Source organism: Anolis sagrei, chromosome 2 (assembly GCF_037176765.1).
Source record: "Anolis sagrei isolate rAnoSag1 chromosome 2, rAnoSag1.mat, whole genome shotgun sequence".
Taxonomy (NCBI): domain Eukaryota; kingdom Metazoa; phylum Chordata; class Lepidosauria; order Squamata; family Dactyloidae; genus Anolis; species Anolis sagrei.
Genome location: NC_090022.1, coordinates 178,902,799 through 178,928,172, shown reverse-complemented (window position 1 = coordinate 178,928,172; position 25,374 = coordinate 178,902,799). Strand labels below are relative to the sequence as shown.

The 25,374-nt window shown below is 43.0% G+C and overlaps 2 protein-coding genes across 3 annotated transcripts in view; both read left to right on the top strand.

Moving 5' to 3' along the window:
* TFE3 (transcription factor binding to IGHM enhancer 3) overlaps nt 1-12,005 on the top strand; it is a 59,868-nt gene extending 47,863 nt beyond the window's left edge. Inside the window, exons 6-10 of the mRNA XM_060763130.2 lie at nt 1,785-1,902; nt 2,018-2,074; nt 6,811-6,886; nt 9,366-9,513; nt 9,621-12,005. Of these exons, the coding sequence (XP_060619113.1) occupies nt 1,785-1,902; nt 2,018-2,074; nt 6,811-6,886; nt 9,366-9,513; nt 9,621-9,917 (696 nt within the window). The 3' untranslated portion in view covers nt 9,918-12,005. The remainder of the gene's footprint in view (nt 1-1,784; nt 1,903-2,017; nt 2,075-6,810; nt 6,887-9,365; nt 9,514-9,620) is intronic.
* Nucleotides 12,006-15,536: 3,531 nt separating this feature from the next.
* GRIPAP1 (GRIP1 associated protein 1) overlaps nt 15,537-25,374 on the top strand; it is a 113,472-nt gene continuing 103,634 nt past the window's right edge. For both annotated transcript variants that reach the window (XM_060763132.2, XM_060763131.2), the window contains exons 1-2: nt 15,537-15,834; nt 24,338-24,404. In XM_060763132.2, coding sequence (XP_060619115.2) covers nt 15,793-15,834; nt 24,338-24,404 — 109 coding nt within the window. In that variant the 5' untranslated portion in view covers nt 15,537-15,792. The remainder of the gene's footprint in view (nt 15,835-24,337; nt 24,405-25,374) is intronic.

The window sequence follows — 25,374 nt, the reverse complement described above, 5'->3', positions numbered from 1 at the left end:
ACCAAAGATACTTTCCTGGATGGCCGCAAGTGAGCATACGAATCCTCTTCCAGAGGATTCCGTATGTTTCTTAAAATTGACGAAATATTCTTGTCCATCTCTAGGTTCCAGTAGACAATTTTGTGATTTTCCTTTTCTTCCTGTAAGAAAGAAAAGACTGAGAATGATTATTAATGTAAGATTTGTGCCAAGTGAAGATGACCCCATTCTCCAATCTGACGTCTTCTTTGTCTGCATCTCTCTCTGTGATGCTACTGAAACAAGGCCCAAGTTAGACTGAAGTGAGAGGTGTGTTTTTTGTATCTGACATCCCAGCAAAAAATAAATGTAAACCCAGAAACACAAACTTATACATACATGGCTATATTATGACTTCATGGGAATCTGTTGTGATGCTGGCACATTGGTGAGTTTGTGTGTGAGAGGCAGGTATCTTGCTTATATTTGAAATCTCCTGTGCTGATAATGCAGTATTGAATTCCTTTTGGGATTTTTTTAGTCTTATTAAAGAAAGGAATGTGAGATCTAAATAAATGCAGTGACAATGAGAATAAAATAAATGGCTGTGTTGTGATTTCAGATTATTATTATTATTATTATTATTATTATTATTATTATTATTATTATCGTTGTTGTCATCATAATCTTTTTATTTATCCCACCTTTCTTCCACTGGAGTCAAGGCAGCTAACAGTGAGATGACACAAGATAACAGAATTCAAAAACGAGGCAAATGCGTACACATATCAATTTAACGTGTTTTTAAAGTTTTCATATTTAAAGTTTTAATATACAAGACCTCATCTTCCTCTACAAACCCACACAATCCCTGAGATCTTCTGGGGAGGCCCTTCTCTCACTTCCACCTCAGTCACAGGTCTCTTTGGTGGGAATGAGAGTGAGGGCTTTTTCGGTTGTCGACCCCCCCCCCCCCCCCGACTCTGGAATTTCCTAGGGAGATCAGACTAGCCCCCACCTTATACACTTTTTGGAAAGATTTGAAGACATGGATGTTCTTCTGTGCATTTGATTAAACATTTCCTCTGGCAATTTCCTCAGTCACAAGTACGTTTGGCGGGGATGAGAGACAGGGCCTTCTCAGTAGTGGCCCCTGGGCTATGGAATGCCCTTCCTACAGATTGACCCCCTCCCTGTTAAAATTTCGGAGGAAAGTGAAGACCTGGTTATTCGAGCATGCATTAGAAAAGGCAGTGTAACAAACATAGGAATATGGAACAATTGGATGATGAGACTGGTTCATGATTTTAAGTATGTTTTATTGATTTGTAATGATGGTCTATTATGCTACTGTTTAATTGTTTTTAACTGTTGTATGATGATGTTTTGAGGATTGAATTTTGCTACTGTTAACCGCTTTGAGTCGCCCAAGGGCTGAGAAAAGCGGTATACAAATATAGTAAATAAATAAATAAATAAATAAATAAATAGATTGTATTCCGAAACGTTTCACCATTGTCAGATTGTTTGTGATCCCAGCATTGAGCTGTGAGGACCCCATTTAGGGTCGGGACCCACAGTTTAAGTACCAGTGCTTTAGAAGAGGGGTGGGAATCATGCAGTCCTCCAGATGTCATTTGATAAAAGGTCCAGCCTTCCTTACCAGTGGGAGTTTTAGTTCACCAGCATTTGGAATGTCTGCATGATTTCCATCTCTGATCTAAGCTGTAGCTTTTACTTAGTTGTGTCTAAATCTGAGAATAGGCATTCTTGGCTGTGTAGGCAAGAAAGTAGATTGAATTCTTTCTTTTCCTCCTCATGTCTAGCTGCCTGTCTCTGGAAACCTCCTGGATGTGTACAGCAACCAAGGGATGATGGAGCCAGTTGTAACTGTCAGCAACTCTTGCCCAGCTGACCTGCCCAATATCAAGAGAGAGATGTCAGGTACTGGATTATGGAGATCCAAACAGCACCAATAAATGCTACAGTACCGGGGAGTGTGGCAGCTGATATTGACTGTTGTTCCTTGTTTCTCTATATTTTTTCTTCTGCTTTGTAGAGAATGAAGCCAAAGCATTTCTGAAAGAAAGGCAGAAGAAAGACAACCATAATCTCAGTGAGTGTCAAATGTAGCCGACTTCATCTTAAGGGTCTGGATTGGGTGGTCCAGTACATTCAGCCCTATGTGGCTTGTTGTTGCTCATTCATTCAGTCGTTTCTGACTCTTCATGACCTCATTGACCAGCCCACGCCAGAGCTCCCTGTCGGCCGTCACCTCCCCCAGCTCCTTCAAGGTCAATCCAGTCACTTCAAGCATACCGTCCATCCATCTTGCCCTTGGTCGGCCCCTCTTCCTTTTTCCTTCCATTTTCCCTAGCACCATTGTCTTCTCTAAGCTTTCCTTTCTTCTCATGATGTGGCCAAAGTACTTCATCTTTGCCTCTGCTATCCTTCTCTCCAATGAGCAGTCGGGCATACTGAATCTGTGAATTGAACTATCCATAGCTTGAAAATGGGTTTTTTTTTAAATCCAGCAAACGAACCTTGACTTTGCTGTTTCTTATGTCATTGAATATACATGAATTTCAATCCTGGAATCTAACCAAGGGCCACCTGTACTGAGGGTGGGGAATGGGAAAAATATTGAGCAATTTGTTTAAGATTTCAACTTGAAGCTGGGATCCTTCAAAATAACTTTCTATATAGCTGAGCAAAGACTGTGCCTCATATCAGGCCAGATGGTGGGTTGACTCCAGACCTAGTCATGCTTAGATGAGACCCATTGACTTCCTCAGTTCCCTTGAAATCCACTGATGTGTAGTAGTTACAGTAGGGAGAGCAGGTTGCCCCCAAAATGTTGCTGGACTGCAGTTTCCCTAATCTTCCATCACCATAGGGGATAAGGATTGATGAAAGCCGTGTGCCAATCATCCCAGGAGAACAACATATTTCTCGCTTTTTTGTTAAGAGTGTTGGACTTGAAGGGTTGAAGTGCCAGTCTTAGCTGAATTGTGAAAACTTCCTGGGTATTTTCGTCACTCTCTAGGTGACTGTTTCACTTTCAGCCCATTAGGATTGTTGTGGCAATAAAATGGAGGAAGAGGAGAGCCATGTATTGAACAAAAATAAAGTCCTTGGATTTTTTTCCTCTTAAAGAACAATTGCCCTTGTGAACGTATATAGAATTAATGAGTGAATATTTACATAAGATTTCTCTCATTGGTATAGAGCTTAAGCTTAAAACCTTCTCCAGCTTTAAAATCCAAGGCTAGCAATGAACTCTCTTACTGCAGAACTGACCTCATGGGATCATGAGAAAATACCAAGGCAGTTTAAACTTAGAAAACGCTGCAGACATTGCAATAGACAGGACTGTTGAGCAAAGGGCAAGAGAATTCAGCTGGAAATTATAGAGTTTATTTCTTGTTTATTTATTTCAGAGATTTCTATGCCACTTTTCTCCAGAGCGGACTCAAAGCGGCTCACAACATCTTAAACGTGCATATTATTATAATTATAATTATATATTTACATTACTTGTAATATTACTAATAATATTACAATATAATGGTATAGTGCAATATAGTAATATATACTGATATTGTACTATGCTAATAATATAATATATTGTATGAAAATATATATTGTAAGCCGCTCTGAGTCCCCTTCGGGGTGAGAAGAGCAGCATATAAATGCCGCAAATAAATAAATAAATAAAATAGAACATAAAACTATAGCTAAAAACAAATAATCCATATTATAAACAACAAAAGTTAACAACAGTCTAAAATTTCCCATCCGACTGTGAAACGCTTGATTGTCAACCTTTGTGTGCATTATAGCTGAAGGTGATAACTGGTTGGACCTTATGGGCCAATCTAGATGTCCAGCTATGAGTGGGAGAGAAATGAGAGCATTCTGCCTCCCAATGAAATTCTTACTTAATCCGCAAATTTTTGGTGTGACGGAAAGTAAAATTTACTAACACCAGGAAGTTTTGTATTTATTTTATTAACACCCCTTGGTTTCTTTGCCTTCCCCTTTTTTGAGTGCCTAAAGTATCTTTCTAAATGCTCAACAAAAGTTTGAAGTTGCTGAAAATTGGAAGGAAATCTTTAAGGGGGTAGAATTAGGAACTGTGTCATCACTTTGCTCCCCTTTTCTTCATAGTTTCTTTAAACGGGGAGGAAATGAATGTTGGATGACTTTAAGCGGCTCCTTGCTTCTACTAGGAAAGAAAAGAACATTGCAAAGTTGCTCGGCCTGTTGATTTGTTCAGTTCCAGCGGAAAACAAACAGGCTGAGCCAGCTTGCAGAGGGTGCTGTGGGCTGGACTGCTGTGTGTGGGTGGTGGGAACCGGATTGCCTGACTCAGTTGGCTTAGTTGAGGTCATGTCACCTCTTCTCTCCCTCTCTGTTTTCTCTCCCCACTCACTCTCCTTTTCCCTGTCTTTTTCTTTCTTCCTTATTTTTCTATATGTTTTTACGTAAGAACCTGCTGTGTCACAGAGGTCCAGTAATGTAGCTGTATTTGGGCTTGCATGTAGTCTCAAATATTGCCTAGAAAAAAAAGGATTTAATTCCTTTTTGATTCTATTAATAGAAAAAGAGAAGGGCTGAAGCTTCTGTGCTGCTTTACGTTAAGAGACTGGTGAAGGCAGGTCATTGGACTAAAATCCAGTGTTGTGCTTACAGTTACCATTGGAACATTTCCCCTTTCCTCTTCTTTAGTTCTCCATCTATATAAATAAAAATGTAATGTTCGTTTGTGGGATTAACATAACTCAAAAACCACTGGATGAACCGACAAAAAATTTGGACACAGTACACCTATCAGGCCAACGAGTGACCATCACTCATAGAAACACTGGAAAACACAGTGGAAGGGACTTTAAAAGTCAAAAAAGCCAAAATATACATTACAACGCATGCGCAAAACCACATATATACACAAACACGCATATATAGATATATACACAAATATATATACGCACACACAAAACACTGAGCCACAGCAACGCGTGGCAGGGGACAGCTAGTGATACATAAAAACTGGCTCCAAAGTGCTGAATAATCCTTTGCAGGCCAAACTGGTTTTGGTGCATAAGAAAATGCAATGAGGAATCCCTAGATACCATATAAACACAATGATGGACTCAAAGGGATCCAGCGCTGCTCCTCTCCCAGTCTCTTGTTAGGCAAGATCAATCTTAATATCTCAAATAAACTAATTCTTAAGCTTATCTTGGAAGCTAAGCAGGGCCAGCCCTGGTTAGAACTTGGATGGGAGATGGCCAACAAATACCAATTGCTGTAGGCTGTATTTCAGAGGAAGAAACTAGTAAATCCACTTTTCAGTATTCCTTGCTTTAAAAACCCTATGAAATTCGTGGATCACCACAAGTCAATAGATGACTTAAAGGCACATTAACAAGCAACTTAAAATTCGCACAACTTCAAAATCAACGCACAGTTAAATATTCCAACGATAATAATATTCATCACAAAGGTTGGTTTTATTCATCATATCAAACACACACAAACACATGCTATATATACACATATCCATATAGCAATGTAAAACATGAAATATTTCACCATCGTATAATATATGGGCATAACAATGTAAATGTTTCAGATGTGGCACTGGTATGAGATATGGGGCAATAACAGTGTCAGCATTACGTACCATGGGAAGGTCTATACCAGGGAGGAATGAACTTTGTGCCCCGTATATGTTTATTGACATTAAGTTTTTAAAGTCACATCTCTTCCATGTAATTCAGTTTCTGCTAGTCATGAGGGAGAAGCAAGGAATTGATAAGCTTCTTGTTTTTTCTAACTCCTAGAAGTAATTTTTTACATCCCGCTTTACTCTTTGGCTCTTAAACCATCTTTAATCCTTTGCTGGATTCCAAGTAGTATACAACCACTACTGTACAAATACAATAATAAAACCGAAAGCAAACAGGACTGGTTCAAAATGTGTTATTGTTTGAGGCAGAGCAAAAAATAGCACTCCAGAACAAGGTTCAACATACATAAAGCCAACCAAGTTAAATTACTCAAGGAGGCTGGAAATTGAACAAAACTAGGCCCTCAATACCTGACTATTTTTTGCTTTTTCATGTCAAGCTGAATCTACAGTCTGAGGCAGTTGCCACGTGTTTGCCCAGTTTTAAGGTGGCTCTGTAGCTAAAAGGTGTGATCAATTGCAATGTCTGGGGAAATGGGAACACTTGAACCTGGCACATAGTAATATTTCAGGGTACATGACAGATGAGATTGTTTGTGATAAAAGGAAGCACTTGAAGAACAGTCTTTGCAGAAAATCTTGAGGCCGTGTGAGATTTTACAGTTTCAGTCATACTTTTCCAGCAATAAGGTCTAGACCAGTGGTTCTCAACCTGGGGTCTCCAGATGTTTTTGGCCTTCAACTCCCAGAAGTCCTAACAGCTGGTCAACTGGCTGGGATTTCTGGGAGTTGTAGGCCAAAAACATCTGGGGACCCAGGTTGAGAACCAATGGTCTAGACATTTATCTGAAGTCCCCTGGAAACATAATTATTTGCTTAGTGCCAGCCTTCCCCGATACCTACTTTTAGCTCTGATATGGGCAGGTATGATACAGTTTGAGGATTGGCCAGCCTTGATCAAGCCGCTCTGTATTTACCTAATCTCCATTTTCTGGGCCATTGGGAGGCTATATAAAATGGAAGAACTGAAGAACAGTTTCCTTACTGAAATGTGTCCCAAAATTTCAATTGTTGTTAGTTATTAATAACAGTTGCAACAGTAAAAGCAGCTGTACTTCCTACAATGGCATGTTAACATCCTTTTTGTTTCTTTGCAGTTGAGCGGCGGCGGCGGTTCAATATCAATGACAGAATCAAAGAACTGGGGACTCTCATTCCAAAATCAAATGATCCGTAAGTTTGGCAAAGTGGTGATGTGTGGTTTTTCGTCAGAGTGGGACAAAGGCCTGTTCTGTGGGTTAGGGTTATGCAAGAAAACTCCAAATTTCCCACTGTCTTCCCTCCCCATAGGTGTGGTTGCTTTCAAATTCCACTTTCTGATGTTTACTGAATACAAAAAAAACAACAAAAAAAAACAGTTAACAAAACAGAATGTTCCTTGCCTTAGGAAAGCCTAAGAAATATATGGAGCCAACATAAGTTAACTGATGACTTGAACAAGATGCCATCTGCTGTTTTAATTGGATTTAATTTTACTCTCTGATTTAGGAAGAAAGGCAGGATATAAGTTAAAACACAACAAACAAAACAATAAATGGTGTATTGTAGTGATTCTCAGACTCCAGTCCTCCAGAAGTTTTGGACTTGAAGAAGTAGCAGTTGGTATAGCCAATGGTCCGCAGTTTGGGAGTCCTCTTGGATTCATCACTTACGCTTGAGGCTCAGTCGTCGGCGGTGTACGGGAGGGCTTTTGCACAATTGAGACTTGTGCGCCAACTCCGACCGTACCTCGTAAAGGCTGATCTGGCCGGGGTGGTCCATGCCTTGGTCACCTCTAGATTGGACTACTATAATGCGCTCTACGTGGGGCTGCCCTTGAAAACGGCTCGGAAATTTCAGTTAGTCCAACAGGCGGCGGCCAGGATGTTAACTGGTGCTCCTTACAGAAAGAGGTCAACCCTCCTGTTCAGGGAGCTCCACTGGCTGCCGTTCATTTTCTGGTCCCAATTCAAGGTGCAGGTGCTCACCTACAAAGCCTTAAACGGTTTGGGACCTGCCTACCTGCGTGACCGCATCTCCGTCTATGAACCCACGCGTTCTCTACATTCATCTGGAGAGGCCCTGCTCACGATCCCACTTGCGTCGGAGGCGCGTCTGGTGGGGATGAGGGACAGGGCCTTTTTCTGTAGTGGCCCCCCGACTTTGGAACACCCTCCCCAAGGACATCAGACAAGCCCCTACACTGGCAGTCTTTAGGAAGAGTTTGAAGACCTGGCTGTTCCGGTGTGCCTTTCCAGAATAGGAAACTCCAGCAATATGTCCCAGAAGCACTTTAGCACTTTTCACCTGTCATACTCAGCACTTTTTAATCTGTACCCATTACATTTGGCCCGGCCCTAGTTTTATCGTGTTATGGTGTATTGTCTTATTGTTTACTGTTATTGCTTAACGTTTTGATTTGCATGAAATGTTATGTGTATTGTTATGCTGTTGTTTTATTGAGGCCTTGGCCTTTGTAAGCCGCATCGAGTCCTGCGGGAGATGTTAGCGGTGTACAAATAAAGTTAATAATAATTAATAATAATGGTGAAGAATTTTTGGAGCCCCAAATATGTGAAGGACCATCATTTGAGAACTACTTCTCTAACCAACATTTGGAGGACAAAAAATCCTTTGACATTTGGCTAGGTCAGTGGTTCCCAACCTTTTTTTTGACCAGGGACCACTCAACAATATTAATACCAAAAGGGTTACGAATCAGTTTTTGGTCAACTTTAGATTTAGTTAGGTTATTTGGGGTGCTTATCCAGAAAATTGCATTCATTAGCTCTAGTCTCTGATACAGAACATATGCCACCCAGTAGTCACCATCTGCTCACTCACACAAAACCATATTCAATTATCTAGAGCTGGTGCACTGGGACTGTGGAGCAGCTGGCTGGGAGTCAGCTGCATTAAAATCACTACTGACCGAAAGGTCATGAGTTCGAAGCCGGCCTGAGTCAGAGTGAGCTTCCGACCAATTTGTGTAGCTTGCTGTCGACCTTTGCAGCCTGAAAGACAGTTGCATCTGTCAAGTAGGAAATTTAGGTACCGCTTATGTGGGGAGGCTAATTTAACTAATTTACAAGGCCATAAAAATCTCCAGCAAGCATGCAAAGAATGAGGAAGTACTTCATCAGTGTCACAAATGGATGGTGAAGCAACAGCTTCCTTGGTGGCCAGAATACCCTCATTAAAAGCTGGAATGTTAAATAGCTTCTGTGTGTCAGTCTATATATGTTGTGTGTCTGTGGCATTGAACGTTGTGTGTCTATGGCATTGAATGTTTGCCATTTATATGTACATTGTAATTTGTCCTGAGTCCCCTGCGGGGTGAGAAGGGCGGAATATAAATACTGTAAATAAATAAATAATGAATGATGTGGTAGTATTGATCTTTTGTAGATAGTCAGTTCTCCCTCCCGACATCCCCATTGCCTCTGCACTATAAGAGGGTTTTGTGAGACCAGTAGTTCTTGTTGCCACATGGTTTCGAGGCAATGGTGTAGCAGTGGTGAGGCCATGGACCATATTTTCATTATTGTGGACCACTGGTGGTCCCGGGACCATGGGTTGAGAACCACTGGGCTAGATGCTCTGATCCTGTGAGGTGACCATCACTGGATGCTGTGGGCAATGACAGGACCTTGCATGCCTTTCTTCCCCTCAGGGAGATGCGTTGGAACAAAGGGACCATCCTGAAGGCTTCGGTGGACTACATTCGGAAGCTGCAGAAAGAGCAGCAGCGCTCAAAGGAGATGGAGATCCGGCAGCGGAAGCTGGAGCAGGCCAATCGTAGCCTGCAGCTGCGTGTGCAGGTAGCCAAGGGGGTGTTGTGCTGCCATGTGGGTGGGGCAGAGTGGGCACAGGCCCCGTTCAGGCGTGCTGCTGGGTCTCACTCGCCAAGCTCTGCTCTCTCCTCTAGGAATTGGAGCTGCAGGTCCAGATGCACGGGTTGCCGTTGACTTCGATGACGCAGTCTTTGGCAGGAGACACAGTTCCCCCTTTTGCAGACTCCCTGGATCTGCCGTTCTCGGCTGAGGAACTGGGTCTGGGTCTTGCGCTGGGATCAGACGGGGGAGCCCTGCAGGATGTTCTCATGGACGATGGGACTGCTCTGTCCCCACTCGGCGCCTCCGACCCACTGCTTTCCTCTGTCTCGCCTGGCGCCTCCAAGGGCAGCAGCCGCCGTTCCAGTTTCAGCATGGAAGACGACTCGTGATGGCAGCATGTGGGACTCTGGTGGTTCGAAAGGAAGAGCTGGATAAGGCTCCACCTCTCATACATTCGGCCCTTCCCCGGTCAGACCTTTCCTCTGATCCCGGTAGATCCAAATTGTGGAGGATCCTCCCCATGTCCCTTCTGAATTACCACCTCTTTTCAGCATTCTGTTGCCCCCTCAACCGGGGGACAGGAAGGATAGCATGGATTCAGTTTCCTTCCATGGGAAAGCAGGCTTGCTGAGCTGTTTTTGATACCAAATCTCCCTAGAAAGCAGCAGAAGTAGGTTATCCGTTATCAAAGGATGGGATCCTAAACCATGCGTACTCACCGAAGGTTCAGAGATGCTAGAAAGTAGATCTGTATGCATTTCCCTACCCCTGCCCTGTTTTAAAACTCTAGTAGGGCATTTCTTTATCACTGTGTGAGGAGTGTATAGCCACCCACTTTGGTTTGCTCACTCCAGCCCTTGCTTTATAGACCCTTTGCACCTTCACTGTATATAATTTAGGAAGCTGGCTTGAGAGGGGAGGAGGAAAGTGGCCTCTTTTTCAGAGCTTTTGCATAGCACAGAGCCTTGTCCTCCTCTTCCTCCTTCCTTTTTTTAAAAATAAGCATTATTTTATATAGATATTGGACATTTTTTATTTGTAAATCTTACCCTTCTTGAAACTGCTGCTTTAACATTTGGTGAAACTTTGGGGTTTTTATTTTATTTGTGCAATTTTGTTCACTTCTGAATTGGCTGAAAGAAAAACCTGATTTTATCCCTCATGTTTTCTTGTGAGCAGAGGAATAAGGGAGAGGAAAATAGTGAAATAGTTCCCTCGCGCTTACTTGTATGTTCATTCAAACCTTAAGAGTAACAACTGCTCAATAGGACTTAATTGCTACCTACCCTATCTTTTTTTAATTTAAATATCTCTCCCGTTTTTAAAGATATATGTATAAATAAAGTTATAATCACTTTTTAAAGAGGAATTTTGCATACTATATAGATCTGAAGAGAAATATTTAGAAATGAGACTATTGTTTATTGAATCAACTAGCCTTTGATTGAAAACCAGGCTTCTGTATGAACTGTTTTTTGATGGGCATTAGAAAGTTATTGTAATTGTTGCAAAGACAATCATTTGGTCTCTACTGTGTGAATGCAGTCAGACAGAAGTGTTAACCCCCCCCCCCCACCCCAAATTACGAAAACACAAACCCTTTAAAAGCTCAGTTCGCACAACATTGTCTCTGTTGTTGGATGTCTAGATTGGGTTAAAGTGAAAGGATTATTAGCCACTGCCCTTCAGGAGGCAGTGCTGCAAAATACTTCTTCGGATGATCAGAAAGGTACCATAGGTTGAGTATCCCTTATCCAAAATGCTTGGACTAGGAATGTTGCGGATTTCGGAATGTCATATTTGTATATACATACACATATCTTGGGAGATGGGACCCAAGTGTAAACATGAAATGGAATTATGTTTCATATGGACATAAATTGAATTTACACAGTATTTTATAATGTTGTGAATGAAACCAAGTTTGTGTACATTGAACCATCAGAAAAGCAAAGATATTATTGTTGCAACCACTTATGTGGACAATTTAGGAGTATTTCAAGATTCTGGATAACGGAAGCTCGACCTGTACTTTACTATATTTGAACACATCATTATGTTTAAATTATGGAAGGCAGGAGGAATGATCACACCTCTATCTCAACACCTTTTGAGTGAGAAATGAGAAGATGGGTAATCAGTGCAAACTCGTGTTCTTTCATTATGTCTTGCTAATAAGAAAAATAATTGAGAACAGAGCAAGTTGGGAAAAAGTGAGATTAGGTAAGTGGTTGTAGATGCTGAAGGAATAGGGCTAGGCTTCACTAATAAAGCATTGCATGAGAGTGTAGTGTTCAGGGGATGACAGAGGGGAGAATTTCAGAATGAGGGAAGGAACTGGTTTTCCTGTTGTGGGTTCTTCACCCTCCATGACCCAGACACCACTTTCTGTCCTTTCTACTTTGTATGTTTAAACATTCCCACTTCTGATAATAGAAGCTTCTAAAGAAATAAACCAGCAATGAGCATTTTCTATAGCCTCTGTTGTATTTGAGTTTTTTTTAATTGTATTTTTCAGAAAATTAAATAATATAGGCATATGGAAAGGAACAGAGTTATTGATAACCATATTTGGCTGGTAAGTGGTAAGTTTAAGCTTTGGTGCTTAAAAGGTGTTTGAAACAATCCCTGAAAGCCTACAGACATTGAGATTTGTGGTCTGTTTTGGACCACAAATCCCCACCTAACTTTCACTCGACCATTGAACTGTTATATTTTCAACTAGCCGTTCCCTGCCACGCGTTGCTGTGGCCCAGTCAGTGTATATGTGCTTTGTGTGGGAATATGTGTGTATATTTGTACATATGTGTATATGTGTGGATATATGTATTTATGTGGTTATGAGCATGTGTTATAATGTTTTGGGGGTGTTTTTTTGCCTTTTTAAAGTCTCTTCTGCTGTGTTTTTCCATGTTTTTATGAGTGATGGTCACTCTTTGGCCTGATAGGTGTATTGTGTCCAAATTTGGTGTTAATTTGCCCAGTGGTTTTTGAGTTATGTTAATCCCACAAACGAACATTACATTTTTATTTATATAGATAGTCACTTCATTCAGTACCCTGGAGACTACAACTTAGAACAATTGGTTCAAATTACAGTAAAGGAGATTCTACCTGAACATTTGGAAGAACTTTCTGACCGTAACAGCTGTTCAACAGCGTATTTCTCTGCCTTGGAGTGTGGTGGAGGTTTTTTTATTTTTTGGTGGAATTTTTTAAATAGAGGCTGGATAGCCATCTGCCAGGGGTACTTTGATTGTGCTTTTCCTGCATGGTGGGGGTTTGGACTGGATGATCCATATAGTCTCTTCCAACTCTGTGATTCTACCATTTTAAATAAACTGCAGCAGCGGCCTAGCTAGTGATCCACAATAGAGTCAAAAGAAAGAGTGGGAGGAAAGTTAGTGGAGGCACTGTAGGTTGTCCATTGTCTTTTTCCATGCTCTCAGCCTTGTCTGTTGTTTCAAATTGAGTAAATTGGGTGCCGCCGGACATTCGCTTCCCAAATTACAATATTACAAAGTGTTATCTGGAAATAATGTCATTTCCGACTCTTCGTGACATGGACCAGCCCACGCCAGAGCTCCCTGACGGCCGACACCACCCCCAGCTCCTTCAAGGTCAATCCAGTCACTTCAAGGATCCCATCCATCCATCTTGCCCTTGGTCGGCCCCTCTTCAGGTTACAGAATCCTTAATTCTTCACCATGGTCTTGGGGGCTATAGAGAGTTTAGTTCAAAAACATTAGGTCAAAGCAACTGCTGCAGCCTCAAGAACAACTTTATCTTGGTCACATAAGGATGCTGTTAACCATAAAGCAGTGGTTCTCAACCTTCCTTATGCTGCGTAACGTTTTTACAGTTCCCCAACCATAAAATTATTTTCGTTGCTACTTCATAACTGTATTTTTGCTGTGTTATGAATTGTAATGTAAATATCTGATAATGCAGGATATGTTTCCATTTACTGGACCAAATTTGGCACAACTACGCCCAAATTTAAATACTGGTGAGGTTAGGGTATGATTGATTTTGTCATTTGGGAGTTGTAGTTGCTGGGATTCATAGTTAACTTACAAGCAAAGAGCATTCAGAACTCCACCAATGATGGAATTGAACCAAACTTGTCACACAGAACTCCCATAAGCAACTGAAAATACTGGAAGGGTTTGTTGGGCGTTGACCTTGAGTTTTGAAGTTGTAGTTCACCTACATCCAGAAAGCATTGTGGACTCAAAACAATGATGGATCTTGGCACGAATATTCAATATGCCCAAATGTGAATACTGGTGGAGTTTGGGGAAAATAGACCTTGATATTTGGGAGTTGTAGTTGCTGGGATTTATAATTCACCTACAATCAAAGAGCATTCTGAACCCCACCGACAATAGAATTAGGGCAAACTTCCCACACAGAACCCCCATGACCAACAGAAAACACTGTGTTTTCTGATAGTTTTTGGTGACCCCTCTGACACTCCCTTGCCCCCCCCCCCCCACGGGTCCCGACCCCCAGGTTGAGAAACATTGCCATAAAGTGTCCTGTTTTCCCTTGACTACATGATAAGACAATTTCCTATAAAGTCAGAGTGCTAAGAGTGCAGATCCCATCATTCACAGTCAGCGTGATGATGGAAGGGAATGACAGGCCTTGCTGTCCCAACAAGGCCATTTGGAGTCCCCTTTGGGGGATATAAAGCGGGATATAAATATAATAAATAATAATCACACAAAACGTGCATGCAAGAATTATCTAATCACTACGATTTTTTATTTTCTGGCAGACAAGAAACAATGGGGGCCAGTTAACGTCTCCCAACAAAGGATTCCCCCAGGCAGGAAGCAGCCAGCCTTTGAAACTGCAAGGCTATTTAATGCCAATCAAGGTGGTCAATTACAACTTGCCTCAGGCAGACAAGTGTTCTTTCTCCCCCCCCCTGGACATTCCACAGATATATAAAACCCAATTGCCTAGTTTCCTACAGACCCCTCAACCTCTGGGGATGCCTGCCATAGATGTGGGCAAAACGTCAGGAGAGAATGCTTCTGAAACATGACCATAAAGCCTGGAAAATTTACAGCAACCCAGTAGACACCCTGTGACAATGCTGCATGTCTTATTTAGAGCCACATCCACTGTTTTAACGTGGTGAGGAATATCCCATAGTAGTCAGTAGTAGAGAAGCAAAGCGCATGGGAAGATGTCTCTGACAAGTGGCAAATGACTCTACACATTTAGTACCTCTATGTTTCCCAAAGCCGGCCCCTTTTGTCCATAGTAGTCATGCGTACTCAGTAGTAGAGTAGCAAAGCGCATCGGAAGATGCCTCTGACAAGTGGCAAGTGACTCTATTATTTAGTACCTCTATGTTTCCCAAAGCCGGCCCCTTTTGTCCATAGTAGTCATGCGTACTCAGTAGTAGAGTAGCAAAGTGCATGGGAAGATGTCTCTGACAAGTGGCAAGTGACTCTAAAATTTAGTACCTCTATGTTTCCCAAAGCCGGCCCCTTTTGTCCATAGTAGTCATGCGAAATCAGTAGTAGAGTAGCAAAGCGCATGCGAAGATGTCTCTGACAAGTGGCAAGTGACTGTAAAATTTAGTACCTCTATGTTTCCCAAAGCCGGCCCCTTTTGTCCATAGTAGTCATGCGAAATCAGTAGTAGAGTAGCAAAGCGCATGCGAAGATGTCTCTGACAAGTGGCAAGTGACTGTAAAATTTAGTACCTCTATGTTTCCCAAAGCCGGCCCCTTTTGTCCATAGTAGTCATGCGAAATCAGTAGTAGAGTAGCAAAGCGCATGCGAAGATGTCTCTGACAAGTGGCAAGTGACTCTAAAATTTAGTACCTCTATGTTTCCCAAAGCCGGCCCCTTTTGTCAAGTTCCGCAGAGCTGGGCGTGTCTTCCTTCCCAAAGGGCTACGTCAGGCACATTTCTATGGTGTCCTAGAGCGGAGTCTTCCGCGACACTCCTCCTTCCCCTCCTTCACTTCCGCCTTCCGTCATTTTGTGCCCGCTCTTCCGGTTGAGGCAGGAGAGGGGGAAGAGACAGGCACAGAGGGAGAATGAAAAGCCCTGTCCTGTGTCCTCTCTCCCGCTCCCTCTCTATGGTATTTCCTTAAAGTCACCCCTCGCCTTTTTCGCTCCTGCCTCCCTCTTAATCTTTTTCTCCCCTCCTCCGACTCCCTCCGCCCCCCTCGCCTTGGTTTCCTCGAACCAGGCCGGATCCGAACTGGGGGGCGGAGGGGGCGGGGAGGAGGAGGAAGATGGCGCAGGCCTTGTCCGGAGAGGAGTTCGAGCGCATGCAGGTGCGTGTCTGAACGTCGGGATGCGTAACACCCGTGTCGTGTCGTATCTAATGTGGTGGCTTTACCTGGGAGGGTCCAATTGCGGGGGATGAGATGAGGGTTGGATGACGTAAGGATCCAGAGTTAGGAAAACACGCGTGTTTGAGAGGGAGGCCCGTTCACACGTTACAGAGAAGCGACTTTCTGGGGAATGCAGCCGGCTGCCATCTCTGCGGGATGGAGACCTTTTTATATTGTATCCTTCCACAGGTGGGTGCACTGCAGCTGCCATCAAGGCATCGGTGAGCAGGGATGATGGGATCTGTGGATGGCCACCAGAGGTGTATCTACACTGTAGAATTAATGCAGTTTGGCTCCACTTTAACTCGACATGGCTCAAGACTGAGGCCCCTTCCAGACAGGCCCTATATCCCAGGATCTGATCCCAGGTTTTTTGCTTTATATGAATCCACACAGCCAGATAATCTGGGATAAACAGAAAACCTGGGATCAGATCTGGGATATAGGGCCTGTCTAGAAAGGCACTGAACTAAGGGCCCTTCCACACAACCCTATATAACAAAATATCAAGGCAGAAAATCCAACATTATCTGAGTATGGACTTGGGGCCCTTCCACACAGCCCTATAACCCAGAAGATCAAGGCAAAAATCCCACAATACCTGCTTTGAACTGGGTTAACAGAGTCCACACTGTCATACATTCTAGTTCAAAGCAGATGTAGATTGTCGAAGGCTTTCATGGTCGGAATCACTGGGTTGTTGTAGGTTTTTTCAGGCTATATGGCCATGTTCTAGAGGCATTCTCTCCTGTTAGACGCAAGGTCTTGACACTGGGGATTTCCAATAAATCTCGGTCCTCAGAATGAAGGGATCTCTGGGGTTGGTAGCGGTGAGGCGGTCCCTCAGGTACATCGGCCCCAGACCATGCAAGGCCTTAAAGGATGCTTAAAGACCTCTGAGGTTTTTCGGGCTATATGGCCATGTTCTAGAGGCATTCTCTCCTGACATTTTGCCTGCATCTATGGCAAATAGATGCAGGCAAAATGTCAGGAGAGAATGCCTCTAGAACATGGCCATATAGCCCGAAAAACCCTACAACAACCCAGATAATTTGGATTTTATTCAGCAGTGTGGAAGGGGCCTCAGATTACCCAGGGCCCTTCCACACAGCCCTATATCCCAAAATATCAAGGCAGAAAATCCCACAATATCTGCTTTGAACTGGGATATCTGAGTCCACACTCAGATAATGTGGGATTTTCTGCCTTGATATTCTGAGATATAGGGCTATGTGGAAGGGCCCTAAAACACCTAGGATTCCATTGAATTGAGCCATGACACTTAAAGTAATAATAATAATAATAATAACCTTTATTTGTATTCCACCCTATCTCCCTGAGGGGACTCGGCAGATTCTGACAAAACAGGGCAAACATTCAGTGCCATAGTACCTTCATAAATACAAGTACAAATAACGAACCAACCAGATCCAAAAATAAAATTATATTATATAATCAGAAATTAAATAATAACATAACCTGCCACATCATGAGAAGAAAGGAAAGCTTAGAGAAGACAATGATGCTGGGGAAAAAGGAAGGAAAAAGGAAGAGGGGCTGACCCCTGAACATTAGGAAGAACTTCCTGTGAGAGCTGTTCAGCAGTGGAACTCTCTGCCCCGGAGTGTGGTGGAGGCTCCTTCTTTGGAGGCTTTTAAACAGAGGATGAATGGCCATCTGTCAGGGGTGCTTTGAATGCAATATTCCTGCTTCTTGGTAGGGGGTTGGACTGGATGGCCCACGAGGTCTCTTCCAACTTTATGATTCTAAGATGGATGGATGGGATCCTTGAAGTGACTGGATTGACCTTGAAGGAGCTGCGGGTGGTGACGGCCGACAGGGAGCTCTGGTGTGGGCTGGTCCATGAGGTCACTAAGAGTCGGAAACGACTGAACGAATGAACAACAACAACCTGTCAATTAATTTACATCTAAGATAAAAACATAAACATGAATGTATATAAACCACAATTAAAATTTATTTAATAGTTAAGAGTTATTTAATAGTTAATAATTATTTAAGTTAATAGTTATTAAAATTGAGCCCCTGGTGGCGCAGTGGGTTAAACCCCTGGACTGAAGATCGACAGATTGCAGGTTCGAATCTGGGTAGAGTGCGGATGAGCTCCCTCTATCAGCTCCAGCTCTCCATGGGGGGACATGAGAGAAGGGTGGTAAAACATCAAAACATTGGGTGTCCCATAGGCAATGTCTTTGTAGATGGCCAATTCTCTCACACCAGAAGTGACTTGCAGATTCTCAAGTCGCTCCTGACACAATTAAAAAAAGTTATTTAAATTATTATAAAGTGGTGCTGAACTGTGTAGAGCGGTAGTTCTCAACCTGTGTGTCCCCAGGTGTTTTGGCTTACAACTCCCAGAAATCCCAGCCAGTTTACCAGCTGTTAGGATTTCTGGGCTTTGAAGGCCAAAACATCTGGGGATCCACAGGTTGAAAACCCTGTTTTAAGGGCTGTTGGTTAAACTTGTGAAGGCTTACCCTTCCTCTCCTTTACCCCTTAAGGACCTTTGGACCTAGAAGAGAGGAGAGGGACTCTGTGGCTATCTGAAAGATGCTGGACCGCAATTCCCAGCACCCTTGCTCAACATTTAGGCTGATGGGAGCTGCAGTCCATTCACATCTGGAGGCCAAGTTTTTTTCTGGTGCTAGCCCTTCTGATGGTGCAGCGGGTTAAACTGCTGAGCTGCTTAACTTGCTGACTGAAAGGTCTGCCGTTCGAATCCGGGGAGTGGGGTGAGCTCCCACTGTTATGTGCAGCTTCTGCCAACCTAGCAGGTCGAAAACATGTGAATCTGAGTAGAGCAATAGGTACTGCTTCGGCAGGAAGGTAGTAGCACTCCATGCAGTCACGCCGGCCGCATGACCTTGGAGGCGTCTATGGACAACAATTGCTCTTTGGCTTAGAAATGGAGATGAGCACCACCCCTCAGAGTTGGACATGACTAGACTTAATGTCAAGGGGAAACCTTTACCTTTAGCCCTTCTTTTGGCATGAAGGCTCTGACATCGCCTTCCTTCCCATCATGATCAGCCTGTGCACCTTGATGAATACATAAAATGTACAGCTGACCCTCTGTATCCATGGATTCGAGCCTCCATGGTTTTAAAAATTTCAAAATAAATTCAGAAAATCAAATTTGATGTTGCCTTTTTTATAAGGCTCACCATTTGACTACAGCATTGTATAATAATGAGACTTTATATCCGTATATGGTGGTGATGCTTTGAACCCACCGTATTTGCATACCTTGTTGGCATGATTTCTCAGTATCCTTTGATAAGGATTATAATCTTTTGTTTTCCTCCTTTCTTGCTCCCATCTGCGAGAGCTGGTCGTGAAGGGCTTCTTCAGTGCTGCTTGCCTTGCTGCCTTTTCTCATTTCTTTGGGAAGGAGCAGCACTTGTCGCTCTTTGATTTCATCTCTTTGGTTTAGCATCCCAGCTATCACAGCCACATTGCAGATAGACTCTTCCAAAGGGCACAAAGCCAGTTGTTGCTTGCCTAAATGCATTCACAGTGAGTTATTCACTTAAACAAATGGCCTTTGCAGCAGCTGGGTTTATGGAACAATGGCATGAAGCTTGGTCTGCTGATGGAGGCCCAGGGGAGGGCTGTTCGGTATCAGGAGAAATGAGCTGGGAATGAAGGGGGTGGTGGTGGTGGGGGCATCATGTGATAAACACAAGGCCTCTTTCCGAAGCTAATTTCCTTTTTTTAAAAGCTATTTGTGATACCGTATGACCCCTATATCTGCAGGAGATACATTCTTGGACTTTGTGTGGGTTCGTGAAATTGCAGATAATAGTGGATTCTATTCACAGGAAGGACTTTGGGCCAAGAATGACTTAGAATTGTACTGGAGAACCTACAACAAATGTGAAACTCAAAGTCTGTGGGCCAAATTTGGCCCGCCATGTTATTTTATGCAGCCCTCCAGATGTTGGATTACAGTCCCTGTATTTGTCATCATTAGACGTCATAGTTTGAGCTTATTTTTTATTTATCGTGTCATCCGCAACCAGAACATTTTATTACATTTCTAACAGAACAAAACAAACAAACAGATAGAAAAAAACACAAATTTTGCAAACTTGGTAGCTGATTAAATGTCCTTTGACCAGTATCTGGTCACTTGGAGTGCCTCTGGTGTTGCTGCAAGAAGATGGGAGTTATGATTATTTATTTTTAATTATTTACTGTATTTCTATACCGCCCTTCTCAGCCCGAGGGCAACTCAGGGTGGTTTACAAAACCGGCACAATTCGATGCCACAATAATATAAACAGTTAAAGCATATAAACATCCTTAAAATTCCATAAACAATAAAATCAATAAAACATAAATCCTCTGTATCTAATTTTCAGAATCTTTTGTTGTTGTTCATTCGTTCAGTCGTCTCCGACTCTTCGTGACCTCATGGACCAGCCCACGCCAGAGCTCCCTGTCGGCCGTTACCGCCCCCAGCTCCCTCAAGGTCAGTCCAGTCACTTCAAGGATGCCATCCATCCATCTTGCCCTTGGTCGGCCCCTCTTCCTTTTGCCTTCCACTTTCCCCAGCATAATTGTCTTCTCTAGGCTTTCCTGTCTCCTCATGATGTGGCCAAAGTACTTCAACTTTGTCTCTAGTATCTTTCCCTCCAGTGAGCAGTCGGGCTTTATTTCCTGGAGGATGGACTGGTTGGATCTTCTCGCAGTCCAAGGCACTCTCAGAACTTTCCTCCAACACCACAGCTCAAAAGCATCGATCTTCCTTCTCTCAGCCTTCCCTAAGGTCCAGCTCTCACATCCGTAGGTTACTACAGGGAAGACCATGGCTTTGACTAGGCGGATCTTTGTTGCCAGTCTGATGTCTCTACTCTTCACTATTTTATCGAGACTGGACATTGCTCTCCTCCCAAGAAGTAAGCGTCTTCTGATTTCCTGGCCACAGTCTGCATCTTTATCCAATTGCAATTGTCCGAGATCAAGTAATTATTTACGACATTGCAGTTGAGAAAGCCTGCTCACAAAGCCAGGTTTTGACTTTTTTTTTGGAATGTTAGGAGAGTGGGAGCCAATCTAATATCTCTGGGGAGGGCGTTCCCTAGCCAAGGGGCCACCACTGAAAAGGCCCTATCTCTCGTCCCCGCCAACCGAACCTGTGAAGAAGGTGGGACAGAGAGCAGGGCCTCTCCAGAAGATCTTAAATTCCTGGATGGTTCATAAGGAGAGAATTTATTGTCGAAGGCTTTCATGGCTGGAATCACTAGGTTCTTGTGGGTTTTTTCGGGCTATAGGGCCATGTTCTGACCTCACCACTGAGGATGCTTGCCATAGATGCAGGCGAAACGTCAGGAGAAATGCCTCTAGAACATGGCCCTATAGCCCGAAAAAACCCACAAGAACCTAAGGAGAGAATTGTTCAGACAGTTAAGCAGGGCCATTTAGGGCTTTATAGGCTAAAGCCAGCACTTTGAATTGTGCTCGGTAGCAGGCTGGCAGCCAGTGGAGCTGGCGCAACAAAGAAGTTGTGTGCTCTCTGAACGCTGCTCCTGTTAGTAACCTGGCTGCTGCCCATTGGACCATTTGGAGCTTCCGAACAGTCTTCAAAGGCAACCCCACATAGTATCCCCTTTCCAAGTATCAGTGAGAAGGGGCAAGATTCCTGGTTCTCAAACCCAGGTGTTCCATAGCTGAGGGGCCATCACTGAAAAGGCCCTTTCTCTCGTCTCCGCCAGATATAGTAACATATATAATATACTACCTGCCCTGTGCCATGCGTTGGTGTGGCCCAGTCTGTTGATATGGAAAATAAAGTAATGAGAAAGTGTTGGTTTCTAATATATATAATTTCTTTATGCTTGTGGGTAAACAGTATCCCTTGCTGTTTCTTTCTCAGTGTTGAATGGAGATTGTCTGGTTAGCTTACTCCGGAACATGCGACATATAATTGTCCTTCTTTAGGGGTCCCTTTCAAATCTATGATACTATATCTGTGTGTGTGTGAATCATATCTCTCTCTCTCTCTCTCTCTCTCTCTCTATCTATCTATCTATCTCTGTATATCTATGGCTGGATGACTCTTTGTCGGGAAGGCTTTGATTACGTTTTCTTGCCCTGGTGAAGGGAGTTGGATTGGATGGCCTTAAGTATTTTCTATTGGTCATGGGGGTTCTGTATGGGAAGTTGCCCCAATTCTGTCGTTGGTGGGGTTCAGAATGCTCTTTGATTGTAGGTGAACTGTGAATCCCAGTGACTACAACTCCTAAATGTCAAGGTCTATTTCCCCCAAACTCCATCTGTGTTCATATTTGGGCGTGTTGAGTATTCGTGCCAAGTTTGGTCCAGATCCATCATTGTTTGAGTCCACAGTGCTCTCTGGATGTAGGGGAACTACAACTCCCAAACTCAAGGTCAATGCCCACCAAACCCTTCCAGTATTTTCTGTTGGTCAGGGGAATTCTGTGTGCCAAGTTTGGTTCAATTCCATCATTGATGGAGTTCAGAATGCTCTTTGATTGTAGGTGAACTATAAATCCCAGCAACTACAACTCCCAAATGACATAATCGTAGTTTTTTGAGTGATGGTCACTCCTTGTGTTGTGAGACGTTTTGTTGCCAAATTTGGTGTGATTTCGTTCATTGGTTCTTTTGTTTTTAAGGAACTCTTTATGCACAGAGCATTTTTATATATATAGATATAATAAGATATATATATATATATATATATATATATATATATATATATAAACACACACACACACACATATGTATAATAACTGATATAGTAACATCTGGAAGGGTGCAGTTTATTCTATTTACCAGGATAGTGGGGTTGTGGGCAAGGCGTGTGGATGTTATGCCTGATGTTCTTTAACCATTCCCCAACCGCAGAGCATAAGCACCATTGGGTGGCAGTTCCTATGATCCCCAGTCTGCATGAAAGATGATGAAAAGTGATTGGGAGTGGTCGTTCAATAACATCCAGGGACCCAAACTGGGTAAAAAGTAAAGAGCACTGACCACTCTATGAAAAACAATTGTTCCTCCGTATTAATGGATTCAACAGCCCTTTGAAGGCAATCATAAGGTTGATGTGACTTTTGAATGAAAATGGGTCTGACACCTCTGAACTAGAAAGTTTCTGGAAGGATATACTTTGTCAGACGCAAATAAATGAAAGTGGTGATACATTTCCCTTAGATTCAGGGGTCATCCTTGCAGTTGTCAGTTCATGCTGTTGGCTGACTCGTTTGATGTTGAGAAACTGCTAATTCTCCCAGGGAAGAGAACAAGCTAATGAGGAGATCTATTGTTCTCAGAACAAAAGGTTTGGGGTTGAATGGAAAGGGTCAATTAGAAGACTAGCAAGTGGAGAATCTGGATCATTAGGAGGGTAGGATTTGGCTGGCCGGTTGGACAGCATCCTAACAAGCAAAAGAGACAGTACTGGAACTCACCAAGAGGCCTCTTTGGGAAGTAGCTGTTGGATCTTGACCAGTCCATATCATTAGTCAATGTTCAGGAAAACCTAGACCAATGGTAAATAATGGTCCTCCAAATATTGTTGTATTGCATCTCTGAACTTTCCTAGGGCTAGAATCATAGAATCATAGAGTTGGAAGAGACCTCATGGGCCATCCAGTCCAACTCCCTGCCAAGAAGCAGGACAATCACGTTCAAAGCACCCCCAACAGATGGCCACCCAGCCTCTGTTTAAAAGCCTCCATAGAAGGAGCCTCCACCACACTTTGGGGTAGAGAGTTCCACTGCTGAACAGCTCTCACAGTTAGAAAGTTCTTCCTCATGTTCAGGTGGAATCTCCTTTCCTGTAGTTTGAAGTGGGCTAGTGGGAGTTGCACTTCGACATCATGTGGAAGACTAAAATAGCTTTCCACAACTTGGAAGCCCCCTCTCCCAATGAGTTTGGCCTGCAATTCACATCATCCTTGGCTATTCTGACTGGGATGATGGGAGAGGGGAGTTCCACTGTGTTGTTCTGTAGTTATTGTGCACTAAAATAAATCAAGTATGAGGAATGTTCCCGTTAACAAATATTGAAGGACCAACTGGAGCATTTTTTTTTTTTTTGGTTTTACTGAATTGGCTGCATACATATTCTGTGGCTCTTTCTCAACCTGCAGTGCAGAGAGCTGTTGAACTTCATTAGCCAGCTTTCTGGGGGGCAGATTTCAATTCTCCACTCCATGGTGGCTTTGAACTAGACTGTTTCATGTCCATAATCTGTAAAAAAGATAAATTATGAAGATTTATTTCTAAAAAACTGAATGCATTATCCATAGTTTGAGAAACCATATGTAAATTATATCTCAATAAGCCTAGATTCCAGCCCAGAGTTTTCATGTTACTTACAACAGGTTGGATTCTGCCTTACTTATCGGTTTTGCCAGTCTTTTTCAACTGCTGCAATTTCTGTTGCTAGACCCAACTCCTGGAACTTCGGACACAGAATTACCAACTTTCCGATGAACTTCGCAAGAACACTACTGGTAAGAAGGAAGCCCTCTTGGTTTCTCTCTCTGAATATGCAAGGCTCTCTTCCTGTGATATTCAGCCTCGTTGCTCTAATTTCTTTAGTGTGGGCAATTGGTTTCCTGCACCTAATGCCACAGTTTGAAAATTCCCTTTTCACTGATAGATACTCATATCTGTGCAAATTCAACGTATACATCCCTACATTTGACTTGCATCCATTGCAGATGCGGTAATGTTAAGGAGAAAATCATGGGAGGAAAACTATAAGTAGGAATGGTGTTTTAAATCCACAGGAAACTACTAGGCCTGGGTAACAACGCAAAAATTTGTTTCTAAAATCGATTTGTAATTGGGGGGGTTTTTTTGTTTCGATATTTAAAATAATTACAAAATTTTCCCTTAAAAAAGCTCGGTATTAACGAAATTTCGTTAATATTTACAAAACATTTTGTAAAGATGGCGCCCTTTTTTTTTCAATATTTTTTAAATTTTTTTAAATTTAATTATTAATTTAGTAGAATAGGGAGGAGAAATTAAAATTATTATTAAGGAGGGAAGGCAGGCACTCACTCTGGCGGGCCCTCTCGCTCAACGCTCGCTCGCCGCTCGCCCTCTCGCTCGCCGCTCGCCCCTCTCACTCGCCTCTCGCTCGCCGCTCGCCCTCTCGCTCGCCGCTTGCCCCTCTCACTCGCCGCTCGCCCCTCTCGCTCGCCGCTCGCCCCTCTCGCTTGCCGCTCGCCCCTCTCGCTCGCCCTCTCGCTCGCTTGCTCAGCCGGTGCCGAGAGAGGAGAGCTCCCAGCAAGCATCGCCAGGCGGCCATCTTACGTATTTCCGAAATGGACGGAAATACAAAATTTTTTGGCGCCTGCCGTTTCGATATTTAAAAACACTTCCGGGTTTAAAAATAAGTTTTGTAATCGTTTTGTAATTGCTAAAATTAACGAATATTTAACGAATTACAAAATTAACGAACGAAACCGCCCA